General features: G+C 46.2%; 1 protein-coding gene across 1 annotated transcript in view; it reads left to right on the top strand.

Moving 5' to 3' along the window:
• COL27A1 (collagen type XXVII alpha 1 chain) overlaps positions 1-18,542 on the top strand; it is a 151,035-nt gene that overhangs the window by 6,447 nt on the left and 126,046 nt on the right. The window contains exons 3-5 of the mRNA XM_087944256.1: positions 8,410-9,872; positions 18,076-18,129; positions 18,323-18,376. Of these exons, the coding sequence (XP_087800382.1) occupies positions 8,410-9,872; positions 18,076-18,129; positions 18,323-18,376 (1,571 nt within the window). The remainder of the gene's footprint in view (positions 1-8,409; positions 9,873-18,075; positions 18,130-18,322; positions 18,377-18,542) is intronic.

The raw sequence follows: 18,542 nt of genomic DNA on the forward strand, positions 1-18,542 counted from the left end.
TAAAAAAAAAAAGGGTGCCCAGGATGAGATGGATCTTTGAGGATGTTTTGAACTTTCTTAAGGCAGCAGGAGCTATAAAGCTCTTCCAAAGAGGGGAGAGGGCAACCAATGATCCTCTGGGCAATGACGTTCACCCTCTGGAGTGCCGTCCTATCTGCCCCTGTGCAATTGGCAAACCAGACAGAGGTGCAGTAAGTTAAGATACTCTCTATGGTACAGCGGTAGAAGGTCACCAGCAGTTTTTCACTCAGTTGTTTCCTGAGAAGCCTCAGGTAGTATAATCTCTGCTGGGCCCTTTTGACCAGGGCTGCAATGTGGGCACCCCAGGTCAGGTCCTCTTTTAGGGTAACACCCAGAAACTTAAAACTGGCCACTTGCTCCATTCGGTCTCCATTGATAAGCAAGGGCTAGATGTCTGGTCTGTTCCTTCTACAGTTCTACAGAAAAATCCTATCAATGGAGAAGGGAAGGATAGACCAAACACTCAGAGAAGCCAAGACCTATGAAGATAAAGGAACATGGTAGATTGAGATCACAAACATTATTAATATTTCTGTGCATAAAGAGGAACCTCCAAAATCCTCTTTTGGGATCATAGACCTTAATCTGTTAGTGTTTCCAAGAAAATGGGAATCATATGGGGAAAAAAATGCAGAGGAGAGCAACTAAGATAATCAAAGGCCTGGAGACAAAAACATATGAAGAACATTGCAGGAATTGGGTTTGGCTACTCAAGAGAAAAGAAGGACCAGGGGGGACATGATAGAAGTATTCCAACATTTGAAGGGCTGCCATTTGTCTCTTGAGGGTCAAATTATTTTCCAAAGCAACAGAAGGCCAGACAAGAAACAATGGATGGAAACTAATCAAGGAAAGAAGCAACCTGGAATTAAGGAGAAACTTTCTAACAGTGAGAACAATGAACCAATGGAACAGCTTGCCACTAGAAGTTGCAGGAGCTCCATCATTGGAGGTTTTTAAGAAAACATTGGACAGCCACCTGTCTGGAATGGTGTGGGCTCTCTTGCTTGGACGGGTTGGACTAGAAGACCTCTAAGGTCCTTTCCAGCACTGTTCTGATTGATTGATTGATATTGTCCTATCTGAGAAGCCAACATACAACCTTTGTTGACCAACTTTACAAAGATCCCAACAGAGGCACCTCAGAAATTCTGTGGTTGCAGCAAACCTCTCGCGTGAAGTATCCCATGATCTTCAAAAATGATGTCCTAATGATGTCGCAGCTTTTAGCCATAACTGGACTGGATGACGAGCTATACTTGGAGTTTGGGGGTGATAACCCGAATTTGGAGATGCACGTTTTCTTTGAAAATGTTTCACTTCTCATCCATGAAGCAGAACTGAAGAAGCTTCTCGGATGAGAAGTGAAACGTTTTTGAAGAAAAAAAAAACCCAAGAAAGTCCAGTTGCCTTTTGGAAGACAAAAAACAACAACAACGCCCCACTTCGGCACCACCATGACCTGGACAAAAAAAAAAGCCAATGCAATCCTAAATTGCATTAACAGGGGGATACAATCAAGATCAAGGGAGGTACTAATACCACTCTATAAATCCTTAGTAAGACCACACCTAGAGTACTGCATCCAATTTTGGTCACCACACTATAAAAAAGATGTTGAGACTCTAGAAAGAGGGCAGAGAAGAGCAACCAGGATGATTAGGGGACTGGAGACTAAGGCATATGAAGAACGGTTACAGAACTGGGCCTGGCTAGTCTAGGGAAGAGAAGGACCAGGGGAGACAGGAGAGCAGCCTTCCAATATTTGAGGGGCTGCCACAGAGGAGGAGGGGGTCAACCTGTTTTCCAAAGCACCTGAAGGCCAGACAAGAAATAATGGATGGAAACTGAACAAGGAGAGATTCAACCTGGAATTAAGGAGAAATTTTCTGACAGTGAGAACAATCAACCGATGGAACAGACGTTGCCTTCAGAAGTTGTGGGAGCTTCATCCCTGGAAGCTTTCAAGAAGAGACTGGACTGACATCTGTCAGAAATGGTGTAGGGTCTCCTGCTGGGGTAGGGGGTTGGACTAAATGGACCTACAAGGTCCTTTCTGACTCTGATTATCTGTTCTCCGGACGATGGAGAATCTCCTTAGACGTTAAGCCTTGCCAAGATTTTCCACTCAGCCAACCGCAACACCCGATGTGTTTGGTCCATCGGTGGCATTTCCCTGGAGGACGGGTAGCGTAACAAGGAAACAATTTGGCTCGGCTGTCTCTCAAAGGTCATTCCGTGGGCCCAGATGGAAACAGAGAATAAAAATCCCCACACGCACGATGAGACTAGCTTTCATTGGCTGGTTTTTTCCCCCCCTCTGGAACAACTCCTGAGAAGGATGAGAAGGGCGAGCTTGTGTCTTTCAAAGGTTTCCAACCCCTAGAAACAGTCAACTGGAGGGCAAACACTAGAATCCAATGTGAACGTTGCTGGAGTTTGCATCAATTTAATTCCTTCCCCCCCCCTTCCTTATTCTGTATGACCCATTCAGACGCCTTCGCTTTTTATGCTAAGTTCTGAATTTCTCAACCCTTCATATATTAAGTCACTAGCTCGATACCCATGCTTTGCTACGAAACTATGTGGTCGGGCTTAGTTTTTGGGGAGGAAAATAAGGGGGAAAAATCCTGCCTCTGCCTACCAGCATCCATGGGTATTCATCTGGCTAGCGTCCTGTCAGTGTGTGAGAGAGTTGAAGGCTGTCTGGAAGCTGAAAGAGGATTTGCTGTGTGAGCAAGAAGGAGACAGCAAGGAGCCTGGGCGTGGCTTAGCTCCGCTGTTCTGTACTAAAGCTGCTTGGTGCTGTGAAACTAAAATGGAAACCGAAACTCCTCTCCTCTGCTTTTGTTTTGCATTTGGAAGAGATTTCTTTTCAGGTGGGGAGGGAGAGTAGAACTCCTTAGCATCTGTTGTGGTTAGCTGGCAGCAGGTGCCGACGGCTGAGGAGAGTGAGGACTCAGGTGAGGCCAGGACCATTAGGTATTCATCACTGTTGCCTTCGGAAATTGTGAGGGCTGGCAGCAGCGATGAGGAGGTTCCCGAGGAGCCTGTGCCAAGTGCGCGTGCACGGAGGATTTCTCATAGGAGAGAGCAGTTTACAGCAGCACAGGCGACTTGGGAGTAAGGCTGCAAGGTAATGTCCCCTCCCTTGGAAGAGCCTTCTTTGCAGACACCAAAGAAGCTCTGAAGCTCAACTCGTGGACATTTTAGTTCGTGTTTGGAGAATCTGGTAAATTAGTTGTTATCTCTGGGTTTTTGGCAGCCTTGACAAACATCTTGGCAAGGCTCTTTCTTGTTGGACCTAGTCAGTTGGAAGCAGCCTTTTATCTGTGAAGAAACAGAATTTGTGGATTAAACCTTGAAAGGTGGGGGCTGCTGCCTTTGTCTTGTTGTTTGCTCTCTTGGAACCTGGTTGGGTAAGAACAGCATCAGATAATAAATAATAATAATAATAATAATAATAATAATAATAATAATAATAATAATAATATATATATATATATATATATATATATATATATATATATATATATATATATATATATATATATATATATATATAATATAATATAATATAATATAATATAATATAATATAATATAATATAATATAATATAATATAATATAATTATATAATTATATAATAATAATACAGAATAGTAATGCTCTGATGGTCAATTCGAAAAATCCTTTCTTAGTAAGCACCTAGGAGCCAAGAGGAAGATAAGTGCCAAATGTCAAGTTTGTAGGCTTTATGGTTCTGGAGATTTTGTGATGATGCCTGAGTGGTCTTTTGCTTTTATATATATAGATGACCCGTTCAGACACCTTTGCTTTTAATGCAAAGTTCTGGATTTCTCTATCCTTCATATATTAAGTTGTGGAGACCCATAAGCCTATGGCCATACTACCCTGAACACGCCCTATTCTATTCTAATTTCCAAAATCGGAGCATCCACAACTCTCTAGAGGCAAGGAGTTCCACTGGCTGAAGGGGACTAAAGCTGCATTATCTGTCCATCTGGACTTGCATCCCAAAGTCTTCAAGGGCAGCAAACGGGACCTCTCATTCTCCCTTGAGAGAACCCTTGCAGGAGACGTTGGGATGGGACATGATGACAAGCTGGCCAGGACTGTGCGCTAAATAGACCACGGGCCAAAGATGCTCGGAAGGACTCTTGAGAAACCCAACATGTAAGAGCGGGAAATTCTGCATAGCTGGAATTTTGCAGTAATTGGTTGTTTAGGCTTAATGGTGAACGAACTCTTGAGACAGGACCTTGGCAACAACACGAACCTCTTGAGATCTTCCACCTTTTAAGGATGCTCACGAGGGACCATTAAGCTACAGCCGCAGCTGCTGGGTTAGAAAGCCATGTCACTTCAACATCTGTTTATTGGCAACCACCTCCTTTCTCCTAAAATAGCCAAATCCCCTTCCCTCGAAGTGATTTCCATTGACTTCAACAGGATGCAGAGGGAGTTGGAGAGTCCCCAAACTTCCAGAGATGGAGGTTGGGTAGGTTGGAAGGGGTGGGTGCTTTAGGAGAGGCCCTTCCTTGAATCTTGAACTTGGGTTCTGAGTTTCCATCTCATGGTGGTTGGCTGATTATTCAGAGTTGTGGAACTCCCAACACTTCCTTGCTGGTGCGGCTGAGCCAAGCCAAGGTGGGCAAAGAGTCCTCCAGAAGTCACATGGATTCTCCAATCCCATATGCCAAACCTGTGTTCCAGGACAGTGAGTGAAGGGGATGCCACGAAGAAGAGTGAGGTCAAGCTATTCTCCAAAGCACCAGAAGGCAGGACAAGAAGCAACGGATGGAAACTCATCAAGGAGAGAAGCAACTTAGAACTAAGGAGAAATTTCCTAGCAGTGAGGACAATTAACCAGTGGAACAACTTGCCACCAGAAATTGTGGGTGCTCCAATACTGGAGGTTTTTAAGAGCCATTTGTTGTGTTGTTCTGTTTTCTGATTCTGGCTGGTGTCATCTGCCTAGAGGCTTAGATGCTCTTTGAAATCAAGCTCTACGATTGGTGATGTATAGAAATAGAATAGAATAGAATAGAATAGAAATAGAATAGAATAGAATAGGAATAGGAATAGGATAGGATAGGATAGGATAGGATAGGATAGGATAGGACAGAATAAAATAGAATAGAATAGAATAGAATAGAGTAGAATAGAACAGAATAGATCTGGAAGGGACCTTGAAGGACTTCTAGTCCAGCCCCCTGCCCAAGCAGGAGATCCTATACCATTTCAGACAAGTGGCCATCCAGTCTCTTCTTAAAAACCTCCAGTGATGAAGCACCCACCATTTCTGGTGGCAAGCAGTTCCATTGGTTAATTGTCCTCCCAGTTAGGAAGTTTCTCCTTAATTCCAGGTTGCTTCTCTCCTTGATGAGTTTCCATCCATTTCTCTTTCTTTCTTTCTTTCTTTCTTTCTTTCTTTCTTTCTTTCTTTCTTTCTTTCTTTCTTTCTTTCTTTCTTTCTTTCTTTCTTTCTTTCTTTCTTTCTTTCTTTCTTTCTTTCCTTCCTCCCTCCCTCCCTCCCTCCCTTCCTTCTCTCCTTCTTTCCTTCCTTCCTTGTTCCAGAATCCTAGGACTCCAAGAGATCTCAGAGGTTATCTACTCCAACCCCCTGCTCAAGCAGGAGACCCCATACCATCTCAAACAAGTGGCTGTCCAGTCTTTCCTTAAAAACCGCCAGTGAAGTTTCTCCTCAATTCCAGGTTGCTTCTGATGTCGGAATCCTAAATATTTCACAACCAGACATTGGAATCAATGAGGGTTTGAGAATCCTTGAGAAGCTGGCCGAGATGTTCTCGGCCGGGCAAAATCTAAATTAGCAGAACCTTGAAAAATAATAATAATAACCCAAGGCTGATTTCTGTAAAGACCCTCCCAGACCTTGGTGGGAAGAAGAAGGGACTTCCAAGGTTAAATCATCGCTTGTTCTACCTCAGTCGCCGGGAGTCAGGCAGCATAAAATTTAATAAATTATTATTACGGTGATTCTGTCCAGCCTAGAAAATAATAGACTGAATATTTTCACACTCCTTTGCTTTGACTTTTGGAATACGCCTGTTGTTTTTTCTCCCTCTTCTCGGCTGAGATGTTTGGAAGGAGAAGAAAGCTAGTAACGCACACAATTACTGCTTCTAAACGATGGGTGGGAAAATCTACTTGTCTTTCTGCGATTTGTAATATCACAACAGGCATGCCAAAAATTTGAGATTTTGACTCCCGTTGGCTGGAGGAGACGAAAACCATCAGTTCTCTTGTAGTTGGCCGTCCTTGTAGTTGGCCGTCCTTCTCATTCATTCTTGTTTCTTTTTTTTCCCCAAGGAAGGGGAGAAATTCGGGAGATAGTATCAGAGGGAAGGGGGAAAAAAGGTTCCATATCCTGAAATATTTTGCCAGACTCTTTAAAAATCCCCTCGTGTGAATTTTTAGTTTCACTTCATCACCACATGGCTGCTGGCTAAGGCCAGCTCTATTAATAGCTAGCCAGCAAGGATGATTCTTGGTTATGGTTTTGGGTTGCCACGTCAGAACCGTGGATGAAGGAAACAACATTTGTCTATGGAGATTCTCAATCATCCAGGTCATGGTTGTCCCAATGGTGCTTTTTTTTTTTTTTCAAAAGGCAATTGGACTTTTGTTTTTCCTTGAGTGGATTGAAAGGGTGTGTCAGAACTGAACAAGCTTCTGGGATGAGAAGCGAAACGTCTTCAAGGGTAGTCAGAACCTGAGGAAGCCTCTGTGATGAGAAGCAAAACATCTTCAAGGGTTGTCAGAACCTGAAGAAGCTTCTGTGATGAGAAGCAAAACATCTTCTAGAGTAGTCAGAACCTGAAGAAGCTTCTGTGATGAGAAGCAAAACATCTTCGAGAATAGTCAGAAACTGAAGAAGCTTCTGTGATGAGAAGCAAAACATCTTCAAGAATAGTCAGAACCTGAAGAAGCTTCTGTGATGAGAAGCGAAACGTCTTCAAGAGTAGTCAGAACCTGAGGAAGCTTCTGTGATGAGAAGCAAAACATCTTCAAGAATAGTCAGAACCTGAAGAAGCTTCTGTGATGAGAAGCGAAACATCTTCAAGGGTAGTCAGAACCTGAAGAAGCTTCCGTGATGAGAAGCGAAACATCTTCAAGAATAGTCAGAACCTGAAGAAGCTTCTGTGATGAGAAGCAAAACATCTTCTAGAGTAGTCAGAACCTGAAGAAGCTTCTGTGATGAGAAGCGAAACATCTTCAAGAATAGTCAGAACCTGAAGAAGCTTCTGTGATGAGAAGCGAAACATCTTCAAGGGTAGTCAGAACCTGAAGAAGCTTCCGTGATGAGAAGCGAAACATCTTCAAGGGTAGTCAGAACCTGAAGAAGCTTCTTGGATGAAAAGCGAAACGTCTTCAACAGTGGTGGGATTCAAACATTTTTACCACTGGTTCTACAAGAGTGTGCTTTGCGCGCATGCAGCGTTCAAAACACAATATCAAGCACTACAGCTTACCTTCTAGGGCAGTGGTGGCTAACCTTTTTGGGCTTCTGTGCCAAAAATTGCGCATGTGTGTGCTCGCGTGCCAGCACCAAGAATACAATGCGTGCGCCCCCCCTCATGCCCCTTGAGCATGTGAACGCAATCCCCTCCCACCGCCCCCTTCCCTGCACTGCGCATAATGTGCGCCTCCCAGCTGATTTTGGGGCCTTTTTCAGCCTCCTAGAGGCTCGAGGGAAGCCTCTGCAGCTTTTGGAGGCCAAAAAAATGGGCCCGTTTCGTCACTTCCGGTATTTCCAAAAACACAGGAAGTGATGAAACGGGCCTGTTTTCGGCTTCCAAAGGCTGCAGAGGCTCCCTTTGAGCCTCTGGAAGGCTGAAAAGGCCCAAAAATAAGCTGGGAGGCATGCTGCGTGCACAGTGAAGTAAGTTTGCCTGGGGCTCGCGTGCCTGCGTGTCACCTGTGGCACACATGCCATAGGTTCACCATCACGGTTCTAGGGCATCTCCGGTAAGTAAAACAGCTGAGGCGTGGGAATCCACCATGCCGTGTGAATCAGCTGAGCTGAAAAAAATGCGGAAATATAGGACAGGATAGGGCAGGGGTGAGTGGATGGGGGCAGGTGATCGTTGGAGCTACCAGTTTGGGAGAACCGGTCCAAACCGGCAGCATCCCATACCTGGTCTTCAAGGAAAAAACCCCAGTCCAGTTGCCTTTTTTTAAAAAGCACTTTTTGGAGAAACGATATTTGGTTTTAGTATCTAGCAAACAAAATCCACTTCTTGCAGGGGATGAGAAGAGGGAGGGAAACTTGACTTGCTCTAAACCTTCTTTCGAATAAGTGGACGGTTGTCTTTATAACTCATCCTTTCTTCCTTCTTCTAGATGTGGACGTCCTTCAGAGGTTGGGCCTGGTGGGACCAAGGACCTCCAACTTGTCACACTCTGTTCCTCAGGGAGTCGTCCCCTTCAGGTTGGGAGTCATCCTCACCCAGCAGGCACGCATCGAAGCGCCCTCCAGCTCGGTTATTCCTGTCTCTGTTGGCCCAGACCTGACTCTTGTGTTGAGCGTGTGCTCCCTCCGTGTCAACAGTGCTTTTTTATTCACCGTCAAGAGCAAAAGGAAGAAATTGCAACTGGGGGTTCAGTTTCTGCCCAGCAAGGTGGTTGTCTACGTAGGTCACAAGCGCTCCGTCTATTTCGATTACAACGTCCACGACGGGCGGTGGCACAACTTGGCGATCGACATCCGAAGCAGGACAGTCACCTTGGTGACTGCTTGCGGGAAAGAAAAGGTGCACGCAGATTTGTATAATAAAAAAGAGAAGACCTTGGACCCGGAAGGGTCTTTCCTCTTGGGAAGACTCAATCAACGCTCGGCTCAGTTTGAAGGTGCTCTCTGCCAGTTTGATATTTATCTTTCCGCCAAGGCAGCTCACGACTACTGTAAGTATCTGAAGAAACAATGCAGACAATTGGATACCTTTCGACTGGACCTCCTACCATTTTCCCCGTTGCTGTCCAAAGAGCCTAGAACTTCTGAAATGACCCCAAAACAGGTGGACCTCGCAATGATGGGCTTGATGAACCTGACCACTATGAACCCACCCATGACGGTCTTCAAAACCCCCACTTCTCGAAGGGATAGGAGGTTGCAGGGAGCATCTACCACTGTTCGAGCTCCTAAAGCACCACCAACCATGAAGGTGAGGTCCACCGTGGCTTTGTCTCCCTCTCGGACAATCACAGAAGCGTCGCAACCCATCCGTAATCTCCAACAGAATGCCACCGTGGCACATCCGACTTCCAGAACAGCTCACCGGACAACCACCAGAGTTTTAGGTGGGTCTTCCACTGTGGAGAAACCTCTTTGGTCAACCCGTCCAGATGTTCTGGCCTTCCCAAACTCAACTGTGAACTTTGGCGTGGTTCCAGATAAGAAAGAGATTAGGAAAATGTCCAAAAAGCCGAGTAGCCAAGGACCAACCATCAGGTCCTCTCGCATGCCAAGCACCACAAAGCCGATGATGAAGAGCAGAAGGAACTCCTCCAGTAGCCATTCTCCAGTCCCCACAAAGCAGAAGTTGGAAAAGGTCACCGATGGTCCTGCACCAAAGGAGGTCATGATCCAACCAGCAACGAAGAAATCCAGTCCTACCGTGGCTACTCTCTTCTACACCAAACCAGCACTTGGAGGGCCTTATCCTGTTTATGAAACACATGGACAAAATTCAGATTACATCACTCTGGCTGCTGTAGATGGCTTTCAGGACTTCAACCCCGTGGGTCCCACCTTATTTCCGTTCGTTATTGGCCTTCCTGGGTGGAAAGGAGATCCAGGACCCCCAGTAAGTCCATTTTCTTTCCATTATCGCTTGTGCCCAGTATGCTGCTGGCTGTGAATTATGGGGTTTTTTTGTAATCTCAACCCAGAGGGACGTGGTGACTCAGTGGCTAAGACGTTGAGCTTGTTGATCCGATAGGTCGGCAGCTCAGTGGTTCAAATCCCTAGCGCCGCGTCATGGAGTGAGCTCCCATTCCTTGTCCCAGCTTCTGCCAACCTAGCAGTTCGAAAGCATGTCAAAAATACAAGTAGAAAAATAGGGACCCCTTTGGTGGGAAGGGAACAGCGTTCCGTGCGCCTTTGAAGGCGTTTAGTTATGTCGGCCACATGACCACGGAGACGTCTTCGGACAGTGCTGGCTCTTCGGCTTTGTGATGGAGATGAGCACCCTAGAGCCAGAAATGATGAGCACGTAGGTGTGTGGAGAACTTTTACCTTTACCTTTACCTAATCTCAACCCATTTGGAGAGCACCAGGATGAGGAAGACCGGTCTAAATCAACTTTGGTGACAACCTTTCAAGATGTCATGCAAACCCTTTTATCTTCTTACCATTCTTCTTCGGGCTGCCTTCTAGCCCTGGTCTCTCCTCTTGAAAGCCACATGCCGGCCTTCTTAAAAAGCATAGATAGCTCGAGGGACCCAACGGTGCTTTTTTTCAAGAAGCGACTGGACTTCCTTTGTTTTTGCTTGAAGAGGTTTTGCTTCTCATCCAAGAAGCTTCCTCAGTTTTGATGGAAGCTTCTTGGATGAGGCAGCAAAACATCTTCAAGATACCCCCCTTCCCCCCCCGAGAAAGTCCAGTTGCCTCTTGAAAAAGCCCCTTTGGGACAACCATGACTTGGATGATTGAGAGCCTCCATAGATATTTCCTTCAGCTGTTTATTGTTACGCCGGGACCGACAATAATTTGCCTCTCCCCCTTTGGGAGAACCATGACCTGGAGGACTGAGAATCTCCACAGACGTCGCTCGAGGGACTCTTCCAACCCGACTTGAACTAAGTGAGTCAATTTGGAGACTGTCTCCATTGATTTGTGAAGGTTGGTTTGGTTCCTGACGCAAAGTGGAGCTGTGAGGAGGGGAAAAAAAAAATAGAAACGCCTGACCCTTGGCGTATGAGTCATGCATGGGGTTTTGGACATGAATGATGCTGATTTCTCCAGCCTCCTGTGGAACATCTCGAGTGTCAGCTTAGCCAGCCTTCCCATAGCGTTGACCTCTTGGCTATGAAGGGAGCTCAGTGGTGAAGGAGTGATTAGCCGCTGCTTTGGAGTCAGCTTCTTTGACCTCTGCGATATGACTAATCAGGAAGACTCTCTTGGTGTTTCTGTAAGCGCTTTGTTGGATGGAGAGTAGGAAGAGTTCTTGAGAAACCGAACCGCCTAACATTTATTCAGCCAGACAAGACAGTTTTTCAGGATGGAAACCGCTGATAATGAATTGTTCCCTGGGCTGACTAAGAGCTCTGGAATGATGGCCTCCACGCTCTTCCACAAGCATAATCAGAGGAACTTCTCTTTCCCAATCTTGCCTTGCTGTATCTCATCTTGTTCTGACCAAGGCTTCTCCAGACCGTAGTTAAGCACACGCTTAGTTAAAACCACTCTTGTTTTATTTCAACGCTGGGAATTATGTTCATTCCCAGCCCGTAATGAGTCCCAAACAGTCCCTCGAGATAAGCACCCACCTTTCTCCCCTTCGAATTGCTGCCAACAACTAAAGTGCCAAATTAACTGTAAAAAAACCAACCGAAGTACAAAGTCCACACGGAGCTTCAAGGTTGAATCCAAACAGCGTGGACGACTTTGCTTCCTGCAAAGGTTTCTCTACCTTTGCACTTCTTTTATACCTTAGGGGAGGGGCAACCTCCTCCCAGCCTTACTCCAGAGTTGCCCCTTTTGTTTGAGCTGCTCTTGCCTTCTGGCAGCTCTGTGCATACGCGGACTGGGAACAGGCTCCCCTTGTTCCTCTGCCTCGCTGCTGCCAGACTCTGGAGGCTCTGGAATCAGCACCCCACTCCCAGATGGTCCTGGCCCCATCCCTGCATGGGACACAGGATCCTCGCCCGACTCCCAGACTGGTCCCTGTTCTTTCCCACTGTCCGATTCCGCTGCCGCCTGCACCACCTGCCAGCGAAACACAACACACCTTGCTTTGGTCAAGGTGAGGATGGCCCCTTCTCCACGGTGCTGGACTTTCTGGCTCATTTTGTGAAAGCAGGAGTTTGCTGAGTGGAGGAAGGGAATCTTTTGAGAAGGAAAGGGGGAAAAAAAAAAAGAGCCAACCAAATCAAAAGGGATTTTCGCTGTTGAGCTTTTGACCTTCCAGATGTGGCTGAAAGCCGCAGTATACTTCCTCTTTGGCTCCTCCTGCAGCTTGTAGCTTATCCACTTCTGGAAGCCTTGCAGCGGTTTTTAGAAAGTGCAATCCAATTACGGCCCCCCTTAAAAACCATCACAATTTCTTTCTTCCGCAATCTCTTCGAAACAAATCCGTTGGATCTGAAGCTGATAAATCAAGGAGAAATTCACCTCCCTCTTCTCTTAAACCATCTAAAGGGAAACTTAATAGGACTTCGAAAATGACCCTAAATCCCTAAATTGAGAATCTTGCTTAGATATCACGCTAAACCATCAGGTGGTTTATTTGGTTAGGGCAGTGGTGGGATTCAAATTTTTTTTCCTACTGGTTCTGTGGGTGTGGCTTGGTGGGCGTGGCAGGGAAGGATACTGCAAAATCTCCCTCCCCTCCCCAACCCACCAACCTGCTTTCCAGCTCTGTTCTCCTGGGCAGGGCAACCAAAAGAGATCCAGCCGATCAGCTGGGACTCGATGGGAGGCAGAGAAGAGATGGGGTTGGCGGGGCCAGTCAGAGGCGGGATTGGCCGGTTCTCCAAACTACTCAAAATTTCCGCTACCGGTTCTCCAGAACGGATCCAAAACTGGCTGAATACCCACCTCTGGGTAAGGGGGTCTTTTCGGCAACCATCCGTTTTTTGGGGTGGGTGGGCTATACATTGCAGCTGATGGCTTATTAGCTTGTTCCACAAACCATAGTGAAGGGCCCTTGGTGCTCTCTGGCCTTGGTTCTTGCAGACATTTCATTACCCAACTAGGTAACATCATCAGTGCTGGAAGGGAGTGGGGTGTGTGGAGAGGAGGAGCAGGAGGACTGTTGTGATCCTTGGTGCTCTCCGCGCTGGGTTGTTTTCTCGCCGACGTTTCATGACCCAACCAGGTAACATCATCAGTGTTAGAAGGGAGTGGGGTTTGCTGAGAGGAAGAGGAGGAGGAGGGGGGCTTGTGGGTCCTTGGTGCTCTCTGAGCTCAGTGGTTTTCTTGCAGACGTTTCATGACCCAACTAGGTCATGAAACTCAGGACTCACAAAGACCCCCTCCACTCTGAGCTGCAAATATTCTCCTTTAAATATAGTGAAACAAACTCGTGGGTTTTGTGTCCTCTGCAGCAAAGCAATCCAAAGAAATGCTTCCTGTGTGTTTTGGTGTTGTGCATGGATGCAGTTCTTGTCTTCCTCCTTCTCCTCTTCCTTTGGGGCCTTCTCCTCAAAGGAAACTTGGGTGAGTCAAGTCAAGACCCCAAGAGTTTTGACTAGCCCCCCACTTACAACACAGCCTTCCCACAGAGCTTCTGCCAGTGCCTTTGGCAATGCAAGTGCCCAACCTTGACAACTTTAAGGCCTGAGGATCTCAACTCCAAGAATTGAGGAGTTGAGGTCCACACATTATTTTCACATACACATTTAAGGATTAAACCAGAATAGAATAACAGAGTTGGAAGGGACCTTGGAGGTCTTCTAGTCCAACCCGCTGCTTAGGCAGGAATCCCTACACCACTCCAGACAAATGGTTATCCAATCTCTTCTTAAAAACGTCCAGTGTTGGAGCATTCACAACTTCTGGAGGCAAGTTGTCCCACTGATTAATTGTTCTAACTGTCAGGAAATTTCTCCTTAGTTCTAAGTTGCTTCTCTCCTTGATTAGTTTCCATCCAGGTTGCTTCTTCTCCTGCCCTCAGGTGCTTTGGAGAATAGCTTGACTCCTTCTTCTTTGGGGCAGCCCCTGAGATACTGGAACCCTGCTGTCATGTCACAAGAACAGGGATTGGGATTTCAAACCTGAATATGCAGGAAAATTGTATTCTGCTTCTGGGTCTGAACGGCCGAAAGGGATGGTTTTTTTTATGGCTGGTCCATCAATGGCAGTCAATTATATTCCCGCTCAAAAATAGGAACACAGAGTCACTGGCTGCAAAACAAACATTTATGGATCCGTCACTGTTCCAAACCAGCAAAACGGCTTTAAATTCCTGCAACTCACAGGAGGCATATTTGAGCCTTGGCTGCTTGTCATCACAATAGTCAGCAGCGTGGGCCATTGCGAAGGCATCCAGCAAACAGAAGAACGGATCCTTGGACCCAATTGGAGTCCGAGCGTTTAGGAAATAGAGCAGAGCTGGGATGACAGACAAACAAAACTTCTTCAGTCTGTGTGGGCCTGTGGAGCTGATAGCAGAATTCAAACCCTCTTAGGACGATGAGAATAGAGCCGGAAGGGACCTTGGAGGTCTTCTAGTCCAGCCCTCTGCTCAAGCAGGAGAACCTATATTATTTCAGACAGGTGGCTGTCAACTCTCTTCTTAAAAAACTCCAGGGATGGAGCACCCACAACTTCTGGTGGCAAGCTGTTCCACAGGTTAATTGTCCTCAATTAATTCTTCTTAATTCCAGGTTGCTTCTCTCCTTGGTTAGTTTCCATCCATTTCCTCCTTCCTTCCTTCCTTCCTTCCTTCCTTCCTTCCTTCCTTCCTTCCTTCCTTCCTTCCTTCCTTCCTTCCTTCCTCCCTCCCTTCCTTCCTTCCTTCCTTCCCTCCCTCCCTTCCTCCCTCCCTTCCAAGGGGATAAAACAAGGACCCTGATTGTTGGGGGACAGAGGCTGACTCTGTAAACTGCTTAGAAAGGGCTCCTTCCTTCCTTCCTTCCTTCCTTCCTTCCTTCCTTCCTTCCTTCCTTTCCTTCCTTCCTTCCTTCCTTCCTTCCTTCCTTCCTTCCTTCCTTCCTTCCTTCCTTCTCCCTCCCTCCCTCCCCTCCCTTCCAAGGGGATAAAACAAGGACCCTGATTGTTGGGGGACAGAGGCTGACTCTGTAAACTGCTTAGAGAGGGCTCCTTCCTTCCTTCCTTCCTTCGTTCCTTCCTTCCTTTCCTTTCCTTTCCTTCCCTTTCCTTTCCTTCCTTCCTTCCTTCCTTCCTTCCTTCCTGAATCATAGGACTGCAAGGGACCTCAGAGGTCTTCTAGTCCAATCCCCTGTTTTTTGTGTTGCCTTCTGGTCAGTGGTGGGATTCATGTTTTTTTTTTACTACCGGTTCTGTGGGCGTGGTTTAGTGGGCGTGGCTTGGTGGGTGTGGCAGGGGAAGGATACTGTAAAATCGCCATTCCCTCCTCACTCCTTAATCATCCCCCAGGAGCGGGGAAGGAATGGAGATTTTTACAGTGCCTTTCCCCTTCCACGCACCACTGGATATAAGTACGTTGTATAATATCAAGATTTATTCTTTTTTCTATGGACTATCCTGTATGGAAAAAAGAGAAAAATGGGCGTAACTAGGATGTATAACATCATGCCTATTTTTAAAAGGTGCTGATACAACCAGCATATCGTCGTTGCCAAATTGAAATTGCGATGTAAAACGAAGGAAAATGCACAATGAAAGTTTTGTTTTTTTTTTAAAGGAAAGAAATGTACTTCATAGAAAATTAATAACATGTATTTTTTTTTTTTTAAAAAGAAACTTTGGGGCTCAACGATGATCGTCAGACGAGGATTAGCTGTACTGGTTTAGCTAAGCCCATTTGTGGATTTTGGCCCTTCTGTGCCCACCTGCTCGCTTGAAAAATGTCAACCCCATTTAGAATTAAGTTCCGCTTTTGGTAAAAGTTTGCACACACTCTGTGGAGATGTCCGAGTCAGCTTCCAAGCATTCTTCAGTCTTCTGGTCTCTCTCACTCAGCCTCTTCTCTTACAAAGGAAAGGAAAAAAAAATATAGCATCATCATTCAAAAAGGAGCTACTTGGTCATCAATCTTCCGAGAGACACCTTCGTTTATTCTCCCCGCCCGAGGCTGCCAAAAAAGTAGAGAGAGAAAAATCCAAGAATAATTAAAGCTTAAGTGGAGTTGGATGGTCCTCCTGCAGCTGCAAGAGCCGAAATCTGAAGAATTTAACCTCGTACATCCGTAACCCTTCAGAAGGGTCATTTTTTTTTTTTAAAGCTAGCCTTAAACTGCTCCCCAAACTGTACACCATAAAATAGCTGGGAGATCACGTCACTGAGAGTAGGATTATCCTGCAGCAGGGCAAATCTTGAAGGGGTCAGCTCTGCACATTTTCCTGTCTGCTTTTTAAAGCAAAGGGGTGAGGACCGTTTGGGTAGGAGAGCAAATATACAATGCAGAAGTCCAACCGAGGGGGGGATATATATATATATATATTTACTGGAAGCAAACGTGTCCAAAACTCCCATTTGGCTTTCCACCAACCCAAGGAATTGATTGCACCCTGGAAGTTCGCTCGGAGCGAGGAAAAGTTGTGTGGTGGTGCCACACAGTGATTGTCAGACGCAAATGTCGGGGTGTTGGCACGATAAAAGTAATTTTAGGACGTGTGGGTCCCTTCATGAGGAGTCTATGTCTAGTCTAATGAAGAAAAGGACTAGATCAATGGTGGGATTCAATTTTTTTTACTACCGGTTCTGTGAGCGTGGCTTGGTAGGCATGGCGTGGCGTGGCAGGCGTGGCAGGGGAAGGTTACTGCAAAATCTCCCTTCCCTCCCCACCCCACTAACCTTCTTTCCAGCTCCGTTCTTCTGTGCAGGGCAACCAAAGGAGACCCAGCCGATCAGGTGGGACTCAATGGGAGACAGAGAAGAGATGGGGTTGGCGGGGGCCCATTAAAGGCGGTATTGGCCAGTTCTCTGAACTACTGAACATTTCCACTACTGGTTCTGCAGAACCGGTCAGATCCAGCTGAATATCACCTCTGGACTAAATAGCTGTCTTCCAATACTTGAGGGGCTGTCACAGAGAAGAGAGAGAGGGAGAGAGAGAAAGAGAAAATGATAGATAGACAGGCAGAAAGAAAGAAAGATAAAGATAAATAGAAAGAAAGAAACTTGCAAAAGTCGTAAATGTGAAAAACGGTCCTAAAGTCACATTTTTTTTCAGTGCCACTGTAATGTCAGTAAATGAATGGCTAGGACTAAGTCTCTGTTGTTTAGTTTGACAAGGACCTTGATAAGTGTAATTATGGGAAGATGTGTCTTTTTTTAAACTCTAAGCAACTTGTATTTTTTTCTTCCTTCCTTCCTTCCTTCCTTCCTCCCTTCCTTCTTTCCTTCCTTCCTTCCTTCCTTCCTTCCTTCCTTCCTTCCTCCTCCTCCCTCCCTCCCTCCCTCCTTATCTTCCTCATTCCCATCTTCCTCCTTCCCCTTCCCTCCTTCCTTTCTTCCTCCATCCCTCTCCCTGTCTTCCTCATTCCCATATCCTCCCTCCTTTCTTCCTTTCCTTTCCTTTCCTTTTCCTTTTCCTTTTCCTTTTCCTTTCCTTCCCGTCCCTTCCCTTTCCTTTCCTTTCCTTTCCTTTCCTTTCCTTTTCCTTTTCCCTTTCCCTTTCCTTTTCCTTTTCCTTTCCTTCCCTTCCCTTCCCTTCCCTTCCTTTCCTTTCCTTTCCTTCCTTCCCTTCCCTTCCCTTCCAATCCCTTCCCTTCCCTTCCCTTCCTTTCCTTCCTTTCCTTTCCTTTCCTTTCCTTTCCTTTCCTTTCCTTTCTTTTCCTTTCCTTTCCTTTCCTTTCCTTTCCTTTTCCTTTCCCTTTCCTTTTCCTTTTCCTTTCCTTTTCCCTTTCCCTTCCCTTCCCTTCCCTTCCTTTCCTTTTCTTTCCTTTCCTTCCCTTCCCTTCCCTTCCTTCCAATCCCTTCCCTTCCTTCCCTTCCTTTCCTTTCCTTTCCTTCCCTTCCTTCCCTTCCCTTCCTTCCCTTCCCTTCCCTTCCCTTCCTTTCCTTTCCTTTCCTTTCCTTTCCTTTTCCTTTCCTTTCCTTTCCTTTCCTTTCCTTTCCTTTTCCCTTTCCCTTTCCTTTTCCTTTTCCTTCCTTTTCCTTTTCCTTTTCCTTTTCCTTTCCTTTCCTTTCCTTTTTAGGGTCCCCCTGGTTTACCTGGGATCCTGGGCCTTCCTGGCAAGCGAGGACCACGGGTAAGTCCAAGCTCCATGGGAAATGGAGGGGAGGAAGGGGCGGTGGGACAGGAATGAACAAGCCATGGAGTTCCTCATGTGCCCATCAGCCTGCATGGGCTGAGTTTACCGGCTTCCAGGAGATAGGGATGATAGCTCAAGGTTGCTGCAAGCTCACCGGGTCTCCATTCAGACTTTGCCTCTTTTCCTTTAGGGACCTTCTGGCCCTCATGGTAACCCTGGCCGACCTGGACCACCTGGTGCGAAGGTAAGGGAGAAAACGTCTATGTGCATATGTGTAACCCAAAGGGGATCCCAAAGGTGATTTTTCAGGAGGTAACTGGACTTCCTTGGTTTTTTTTTTTGAAGACATTTTGCTTCTCATCCAAGAAGCTTCTTCAGCTCTGATTGGATGGTGGGGAATGGAAGGATTT

The sequence above is a fragment of the Notechis scutatus genome, chromosome 15 (assembly GCF_049901735.1).
Source record: "Notechis scutatus isolate UNSWTSFEM ecotype Mainland chromosome 15, rNotScu1.2, whole genome shotgun sequence".
Lineage (NCBI taxonomy): Eukaryota > Metazoa > Chordata > Lepidosauria > Squamata > Elapidae > Notechis > Notechis scutatus.